This window comes from Ursus maritimus, unplaced genomic scaffold (genome assembly GCF_017311325.1).
Source record: "Ursus maritimus isolate PB19 unplaced genomic scaffold, ASM1731132v1 scaffold_31, whole genome shotgun sequence".
In the NCBI taxonomy this organism is placed as follows: domain Eukaryota; kingdom Metazoa; phylum Chordata; class Mammalia; order Carnivora; family Ursidae; genus Ursus; species Ursus maritimus.
In genome coordinates, this window is record NW_024425675.1 from 31,538,674 (window position 1) to 31,548,074 (window position 9,401).

Genomic DNA, 9,401 nt, shown 5'->3' on the forward strand with positions numbered 1-9,401 from the left:
GCGTGCCCCACACAAGGCTGCAGATTGTCTGTACTAAATAAGTCATCTGATGTTTATCTAACTCCGTGTCGGGCGTTTCTATCTGATAAATCTGGCAACCCTAGAAAGCAAGAACTTTGAGGATCTAGAAGAATCTTTAACTATTTCGCCATTTTACTAAGGTGAGCTCTGAAATGGTTTAGTGTATTTTTGTGGGTGTTTGACTGGTAGCCCCGCTTTATTAGACAAACGTAATTTCATTTTGAGATGCTCCAGACTAAATCATTTGAGCTTCGCACTCGTTGTGTAACATTACCAGGCGCCCTTAATGAAATTATAACTCAAGCAAGAGATTTCATTCCCTTGTAGTAAATTAGCTTGGGCTGTGAGGGTTTGGGAGAGCCAGTCCCTCCCCGGCTTATTCTTCTCGTTCCGTGGAATGAAGAAAGAGCAGGCATTTTATATTTGAGTTATTTATTGTTCTCTCTGAGTGAACATTATATCGTTGCCCGTCCCTACTGGAAACAACAGCTGTTAACAGGCTCCTGAATGAATTTCAATGTGAACTCCCCTGGCCTCTGGAAAGCTTGGGTAAAGAGAAAACAGGCTCAGAATTGAAAGAAAAAGAGCACATTTCGGGCCTGGGTTTGAACGCCTGAAGGCTAACTGCAGATAAAACCACTAGCTGACGTTTTCGTGCAAAGTCACACTCAGATGTGTGCAGAAAGGGAGCCCCACTAGTCAGCAGCCCCCCTTCCCGGGGACAGAAGCAGACAATGGCGTGGGAGCCACCAGAGACCCGGCCCTCTGATGCCAACAGATTCCTGGAGGTGGGAAGTGTCCCCATGGCAAAGGAGCTCAGCCCCCACGGGCCGGGTCAGACACGAGAACCACCAGGAACCGTGAGAAGGCCCCTGTCTCGGCCCCAGGACGCACGGGGACAGGGGGGTGCCCGAGAACAGGGAGGGCTGCGTGTGCCATCCCTGGACGCGCTCTCCTCTGCCCTGGAGCAGGTCCCTCTTGTGGACGAGTGCTCCTAGCTTCTGAGATTGGATGTAGTCAGTGGAAGCTCTACAGAAAGGAGCTTTTCCTTTGGCCCCTTTATTAGTCCTTTCTTAATGTTTCCCAATTGCATGTCCCCTGAAGAGAGAGATTGTGAGGACTGTCGGTCACGAGCGGCATTGCCCTGGGTCCAGCTGCCCGCCCCAGGCTGACTCGGGACAGGTGTTGCCTCTACTCCCCCCACCCCGCCACCAGGTGCAGGGGGAGAGCGCTCTCTCACTCTTCTCCCTGCTTCGTCGTGTGCTCATTTGCAGAAGGGACAAAGGGGGCCTCCACCCTGCACCCCTTCCTCCCTCGTGCGCCTTTGCTCCTCCCGCCACCCAGAAGCATGCAGAGTGCACTCTAGAGCTTGAGGAGAGTCCGTCCTTGTTCACGCCCACAACGCAAGTTCTCCACTCACGGGGAGAAATGGTCTGGGCTTTATTTGCATGATTCTCATTTAATTATGCCTTTTTTTTTTTTTTACTTGCTTCACTTCCTCTCTGTGAAATGCCCTGGGTCCGAGGCTCTGCCCCACCCAGCAGCCCATGAGCTCACGCAAGGTTGTTGCCCCGGAGTCATCGCCTTGAGTTTTGAGGGACACAGAACAAGAGGAGGGGAGAGGCCAAAAATGAGAAAAGAAGAAAGATGGAAATCATAAAGTTGAAAATTGAATGGAGAGAGGAGTTTGATAAAAATGCTGTCAGAAATTCAATAAAAGACTGAACCAGAATGAAGTGGCTAAAACCAAAACGAGCTTTCAACCTCCCTTGTCCAAACCCTCAGTCATAAGAACGTAGGAAAGCATTGAGTTTGTCTGAAACTCGATGTCAAAAGTGCATTTCCTGTTCTTCTTTTCTTTCCAGACAAAGTAAGCATGTTGTCAGCCTTCATCGCTCCCTTCAAGCACTTAAGCCCCGGGGCCACAAACACGGAGGATGAAGACAGTCTAAGTAAGCAGTTTCCCTTCCCTCAAGAGTGGAGGGGGTCCCGGCCCCATGCGCAGAGGGGGGGTCCTCTATTGTCGCCAAACACTGAGACCCTTGGGGTGATGGTGGGGACTATCTGGGCTTTCCAGAGCAGGAGACTCAGCTCCTGTCCCCCAACCCCCGAATCCCGTCCCCAACATGAATCCCGTCCTTACCTAGAATCCCGTCCCCACCCGAACCCCGTCCCCACCTGGAATCCTGTCCCCACTGGAGTCCCATCCCCACCCAGAATCCCATCCCTACCCAGAATCCCGTCAACATGAATCCTGCCCCCACCGAGGATCCCATCCGCACCCGGGATCCCGTCCTTACCCAGAATCCTGTCCCCACCCACACTCCTGTCCCCACCCAAATCCTGTCCCCACCTGGAATCCTGTCCCCACCTGGAATCCTGTCCCCACCTGAATCCTGTCCCCACCCAGAATCCCGTCCCTGCCCAGAATCCTGTCCCCATCTGGGTAGTAGGAAAATATTAGCAGCAACTATATAACTGAGAATTCCAAGGATTATAGGGGAAAAAATCAGTTCTCTTGAACCACCCCTCCTCTCTTTCCTTTGTTTTTCCCCTTCAGAAGGAAGGAAGAGAGGGAGGGAAGAGAGGGAGGGAAGGAAGGGAGGGAGCGAGGGAGGAAGAAAATGAACACAGTTTGTACGTTTATTTAACAAGGAAAGAGCTGGACGGGTGCCTGCCTGTTGAAACATTTCTGGCTGGTGAATGAAACTGGAGAGGCCCAAACTGTGGTGTGGGGACAGACACACTATTGGGGGAGGGAATCTGTGAGGTCCCCCTGCTGAGACCAAGGAAGGGCCCCTGGGGAGGGGGCAGGACTGGTGTGGGGGTGATTCCTGGAGGTGACCGGCACACTCTCAACCCCCAAGCCACACAGACCCCTCCTGCATCTCAATACTTCCTCACAGATGGGTCACCCTTCCGCCAAGTGCGATGGCACAGACTGTGCTCGTTGCCAGGGCGGAGAGCTGGCGGGAGCTCACCAGGACCTTGACCAGGACACGCAGTGGGGGACCCGCATGGGAGTGCTGGCCACTCTGTCGTCAGCTAGTAAGACACACGGCCAGCAACAGGACTGGAGGCTGAGGGCACTACCCCGCGTCACGACACAAATCAGTCACAGGTCATGGCGCCAGGACCAGAGCAGACCCTGGCTGCTGGAAGGAAAGACAAAGTCCCCGCGGAAATAAGAATGCAGTCTCTGGGCCATCCGTTCAGGGCTCCTTCCTCAGGAAAGTCTGACAAATGCTTGTTTCCGTTGTCTCAGGACCTAAGCGGGAAAATCGCAGGACTCAGTCAGGGTCCTGATAGCCGCTTTAGACATGTGGAACACACACACACACACGTGTGTACGTATACGCACCAGCCAATTCTAAGCACGCACACGCACGTGCCCCAAGCGAACTGGACATGTGGACAAAGTGATCTGATAAAACACGTGGAGCAAACTTGTTGAGAAAGAAAATCTTCCTCTGCTTCCTCCTCTTTCCCCCCTTGCGGGGCTGGGACCGTGCTGAGTGTAGTCGGAGCCCAGTGTCACGGTCTCGTGCTATCACTGCTCCCCGCGAGCCCGCGTCTCGAGCCCCAGCGCCTCATTGCACAACCTGAATCAGGGAGTTGAGATCGGACTCCAACAGGACAACGCGTGAAGACGCTTAGCTAGGACCTGGAACGGAGTAAACGCACAACCTGGCTATTTTCCCTAATTCAGCTCACTGGCTAATCGGCGGAACCTACAGAGAAGAACGACTTTTAATTGTTTGTTACATGTTAGAAAGCCTTTGCAATGCTTGGAAAATCCTTACTTAGAAAACCGTATTTTCAAACGCTGTTCAAACACAAACCTCCAACTAACGCCCGGCCTCAATGTCTCCTAGTAGTGCAGACACAGCGTCAGCGATCCGTAACCAAGGGCCCTGGGAAGGTGGGAGCGGAGTGAGCGGTGTGAGTGGGGTGTGTGCGACACACGCCTGTGCAGGGAGGAAGGGTGGGCTGGAGGAAGCGCGTGTGACTCTGAAGCCTCCTTTATTTCTCAAGCCGTGGGACTCGGGCATGTCTGGGCTGGTGTTACACGGAGGCGCTCTGCCCGCTCCGTGTGTGGAGTCACGTCCTGGACCATCAGGCAGGCTCTCCCATGGCCACCGGCACTCACCATCCCTCATCCCTAGAGCCTGAGCTCCCGATGCCAAGGGCAGAGCCAGGGTCAGGGGTCAGTGCCCAGAGAGACTCAGCCCAAGACGATGGCTGCTGGAAGCCAGCCATCGATGGGGTGGGTTCCCGCTAAGGGGGTCCTGGACAGCGGCATGTTGTTGAGACTTCCTGCTCAAGCAGGCAACTCCGAAAGCGTTCTTCTTGGAACGCTGAGAGGGAGTGAATCACTGCCCTGGCCTGGTCACCGCTGTGCCTACCACTGACCCAGGTCACCCGAAGAGGAGTCACTCCCCACGCTGGGGTCTGGAGGGAGGGAGACCCACCCACAGTACCTGCTTGGTCCTCACCCAGATGTGTGGCAGCCACCACATCCAGGACCACGTGGGACACGTCCTCTAAAGGAGGGGCCTCGATCTGCTGCTGAGCGTCATGCCGGCGCTTCTGCAACCAAGTCAGCCGGTCCACGTGGCCTCTCGGTGCCACAGCCGACCCCCTTCCCACGAGACTTCTCACCCATGAGGCACCAGGGCCTCCCTCTGGTGTGAAGGCAGACCCCGGGCCGCTGGCCTTGCTCCTGTCAGCCGCCACCTGATGCAAAGGTGGCAGGTCAGGTGGCCGGTTCCCTGGTGCCCTGCCACCTGAGGACACGGCAGCATCACCGTTAGCCACGTGGCACGGAACAGCTCCCGTGACGTACTAGCGGGAGAAGTCTGGCTGCATACTAACCAGGAAGGGACGGCGGAGGGCGGGCACACACATGCGTGGTACGCGGGCACGCACATGCTGCCGGCACGCCCGGAGCCGGACGCTGAGACCACAAGCACGGGCCTCACCCTCCACGTGGCCTGTCCACGTTTGAAGGATGACCACCAGCGCACAAGTGCAGCCTACTAATCGGACTTAACTCTGGGAGGACCTATTTCACCTGGAAAATAAAATTTTAGCCACAGCCACACCAATATAAAATTCTGTTCTTTCTCCCTAAAATGCAATTCTTTCACGCGTTGGACCTCTAAACGTAGCACTGCTTTTGCGGACACTTTCTGCCGAACAGAAGAATGTAGTCATGGGCTCAGGAGACGGATCGACGTGTGAGAGCAGAATGGACACGGTTGCTTTACGTCCTCCTGCCTGTCGCTCTGCCTCAGACACTCCCCCTCTGGTGCCTGGCGGTCTTCTAATTGCTGGCTATTGTTCTATCGCTGACACTTGTGGTATCTGTCTAATGGAGTTCGAAGCTATCTGCCTGCTTTTGTTCTAATTTCCACAATGGAAGGACACGTGCAAGTGTCTGAGTCACGAAAACCGCAGTTTGTGGGTGTCTCGTGTTAGACCCGGGGGGATGAGGGAATTCGCACTGGGCCAGCGTCGGCGCTCAGGTCACCTGCACATGGTTTCCTCGGGGCTGGACTTGCTGAGAGAAGGCACTGGAATCCAAGTCAGAAATTTTCCAACATGGTATGAGCCCTGGATGGGGGCTCCGTGGCGTGGTGGGAGCCGCCCTGGGCCCCCAGATCCATCACCCTGTTCTGCTCCCCTCTCCACTCCCTAGCATTCGCCCACAGGCTGCCGTCTGCACGCGGAGTGCACACACACGCACAGACACAGAAAGAGTGGGGGGACAGACAGACCCGTAAATGCACCTCAACGTGCAGCTGACCTAACAAGCGACTCCCCCATCCGGCCCCCCTACGGGGAGGTGAGTTTCTTGCAGAGCTGCTCCAAGCCTGACGGACTGCGAGTCTCTGAGTTATGACTGGCAGGTAAAGCAATTATTTGGGAGAATGAATTCCAGGGTAGAATTAAAGCACTCACTAATTCTTACAACCTAGTATGACCCGTCCGTGTGAGCTGTGCCAAGTGTACAACAAATACATTTCCAGAAACAAATCATTTTGATCGTGTAATAAACATTCTCGCGCCAAGTCCTGCACCCTAGAACCCAGGGAGAGTCCGGGCAGATGGGCTGCCACTCTTCTCTCAAACCCTTCGAGGCAGGGGCAACCGTTTTCTCCACGGTGGCCGTGTTCAGTCACCACGAAGCAGACGGTCTGGGAGCGCGGTGTTCACAGATCACCATTTACGGATCATGTGAAAAGTTTCAGGGTTGTCTCCCCTGAGCCACACAGAAGCGCCAGCACGCTTTCCTGCGGTCTCCAGACACAGAGGAGCTGGTGCTCATGCCATCCGTGAGGCCTGGGGATGGCCCCCCGAAGAAGGCCAGCGAGAAATGCACGCCTGCCGGGTTGGCGCTGGAGATGAGCTCCCGGGTGACTCTGGGACGGAGGGAGCCTGCTGCCCACATGAGGTGCCTCCACGTACGGGAGAAAGGGTTCGAGGTGGGCGACATGCCTCAGGGGTGATTCCCCCAGGGCAGACCAGGCCCTGCTCTCCTTGGACGAGGAGAATCTGCGTCCCCCTCCCACCTCAGGGGTGACCCACGCGGCCCAGGAGCCGCTGACTGTGCTGGGAAAGGAGCCCTGTGTGCTTGGATCCCGCAGGACCCAGACCTAAGGGAGCGTGTGTGGGGCAGGTACCGGACAGCATGGCCTCCTGACTTCTCACCCCTGGGCCATTCTGACAACAGAGTACGGAAGCCTGTTAACTAGTGGAGAACAAAGTGAGAACCTTCCTGGTCAGGGGACGGGACTGTGGTGGAGCTCGTACCTTCCCTGGGGAAGAAGGAAATGTGAATCTGTCAAGTCGGAGCTGGAGTTTCCTAAACAATCCATGTGGGATCACTGCAGCAAAACTCCCGCAAACCGGCGTCAGGTTTTCACGGCGGACCAGGCAGTGGCGTGAGGTTTTCCAGAGCGGGCTCCTCTATCTTTAAGCAGCGACAGAGCTGCAGCATGGGTGGGGTCTCTCCGCGAGGCAGCCTCCCCTCCCCTCACCATCTGTCCTCTGGGGACTGGGAGTCCCTGCGCACGACCTACAGGCGTCTGTCTCTTCCACGGGACTGAGCCTCCCAAACACAAGGGCTATTTTCCCCTCCGTCTGTGTCGGGAGCCAGAAGGTTACTGACTCTCAGGAGCTCTGATGCCAACTAAAACAGAGGGACGCAGGTGTGTTTTGTGTCTGGGGTCCCTGGGCTCAGTGACAGAGGCGTCAGGACAGCCTGGAGCCCACGCACTGTGACAGGACAGACGCCGCTACCCTGCTTCCCGGGGCTCCTGGAATTCCAGGGAAAGCTCAGCAAGGAAGAGCTTGGGAGCGTCGTCCTCTCTCTTTCCTGCTATTTTCAGAAAGATGGGTTTCCTGTCTGTCCGGGTTCGGGCCGAGCCTCTTCCCCTGCGCCTTTAGTTCAAGCTCGGAATAATCTCAGAGGGCAAGTGCTGTGAAAACCCATCTTTGCCATCTTAAGAAAATGGAGTTTGGGCGCGTGGAGGGACTCGGCCCTGGTCACACACACCTGACAGGCAGAGGGGACGCTGATATCTGGTGGGCTGGAGCCCCGAGCTGGCGGAGTGACCGCTGCCCTGTTGCCTCCTGCACCTTCGGCCGACCACGCTCGGACCCCGCGGGCCAGTTAGAGCACCCGGGCCGCGCCGAAGGGAGCTGAACCCCCAGTTGGCACATTTGCAGAAGCCAGAGGCTGTGGCTGGTGTCTGGGATGCGGCCCGGAAGCCCACGTTATTCATCGGTGGTTATTGTGGTGATTGTTATTATGGAAGGGGCCTTCAGGCCACAGTCTGACAACCAGGGCTGGTACCACGGACAGTGGTAACGACGGCAGCCGTGGGGTGCTGTGAGTCAGGGGGAGGGGGTAGAAGCCATCTCGGTGCAGGTGGAGGGAAATGTCGGTCTACGAGGGCTGCTCCTCCAAGATAAACCTTCCTACCTCGAAAGGCAGCAAGGTCATCTGATATGCTGGCCGCTTCCCTCACGCGGACAGTCACCGACCCCCACCTTTTGGGATCAATAAGAAATTAAACCACTACCAGCAATTTTCTACACAATCTAGAATGGGGCTTTTTGGTTGGGCTGGGTTTTTTTCCCCCATCTTTACGTTCAATCTGAGAAACTGCATGGTTAATCTGATCTACGAGGTCCTGGCCTGAAATACCCCAATGGCAGAGCTCTTTGCTGCCTGTGCCCAAGACACATAATGATCAACAAAAGAGGCAGAGATTAAGTGCCTGATATTTGGAAGGTAATTATTTCTACTAAAACTGGCTGTAAATGAATGCCATCCGCCTCTAACGTACAAACCCCCAGCGTCACGCCTCTGAACCAAGTTGCCTCCGCAAACCTCACACTGTAGAGAAGCAAACTGCGGGAGGAAACGGCAGGTGAACGAACGGGCTGGCGGTGAGCGGCTGGGGTTCTGACAAACAGAGCACGTCCCCTAGGGCCCCGCATCCCGTAGAAAGGGCACGTTTCCACGCTGGCACGTTGCAGGTTTCCGTTACATTCTCCGCCAGCAACGCCACGAGGGCGAGGTCACAGAGCCTACATCGCTTACCACGTCCCGGCATCTGGGGCAGGACCGAGGGGAGCCCACGCGAGGTCTGTTCACGAGCTACGGGCCAGCTGTAAAAGTCACTGCAAGTTTCCACGTGCTTAACCACGACAAACTAGCTCCCGACTCCCGGGGACTTCCGCACAGGCCCTGCCTGGCTCCACGAGGCCGCCTCGCCTCCCACGTCTGTCCAAACCAAGGGCCGACTGTGCTCAGCAGCCTCACTGCCTCCCAGAGCCCGGCACAGGGTGTCCCTGCGAAGTAGCCAAGAAAATGATGGGACGACTCTGCTTCCGTAAAGTCCCCTCTACAGCAGCCGCGAACGTTCCCAGGACGCTCCCATCTCGACCAATGAGCCCGGATCAAGTGTTGCCCACTTTGAGCCTCGTTTCTTCTAGAACGTGGTGCCGTGACCCCCACGCAGGGTGGATTTTAGGAATAAGAAGGGCAGCGAAGTGAAGGTCTGAGCGAGCTTCTGTGAAAGGCCCCTGCGCCGCTCACCACCGCCACCCTCGGAGGATCTCAGAGGAGACCGGAGGGGTCCGACCCCAGAGGTGCCTTCACCCTCGGAGCCACGGGACTCTCATCCCTGGTCCCCAAGAGATCCGTGCCTGAGATTTCCTCAACAGAACAGCATTGTCGGCTGCGAGCGGTCCGAGACGGCCAGGCCACGGAAGTTCAACCGCCATTACATGTATCCACCACCCGCAGTCAGCAAAGCACTGTTTTGCTACATACACTTCGTATCATTTCTTATGGGGGGGGGGGG

The 9,401-nt window shown here is 56.1% G+C and overlaps 1 protein-coding gene across 1 annotated transcript in view; it reads left to right on the forward strand.

Annotated features, from left to right (window-relative positions):
- The first annotated feature begins 755 nt into the window (after positions 1 to 755).
- Positions 756 to 9,401, forward strand: part of ADARB2 (adenosine deaminase RNA specific B2 (inactive)) — a 131,667-nt gene continuing 123,021 nt past the window's right edge. The window contains exons 1-2 of the mRNA XM_040645498.1: positions 756 to 855; positions 1,833 to 1,973. Of these exons, the coding sequence (XP_040501432.1) occupies positions 756 to 855; positions 1,833 to 1,973 (241 nt within the window). The remainder of the gene's footprint in view (positions 856 to 1,832; positions 1,974 to 9,401) is intronic.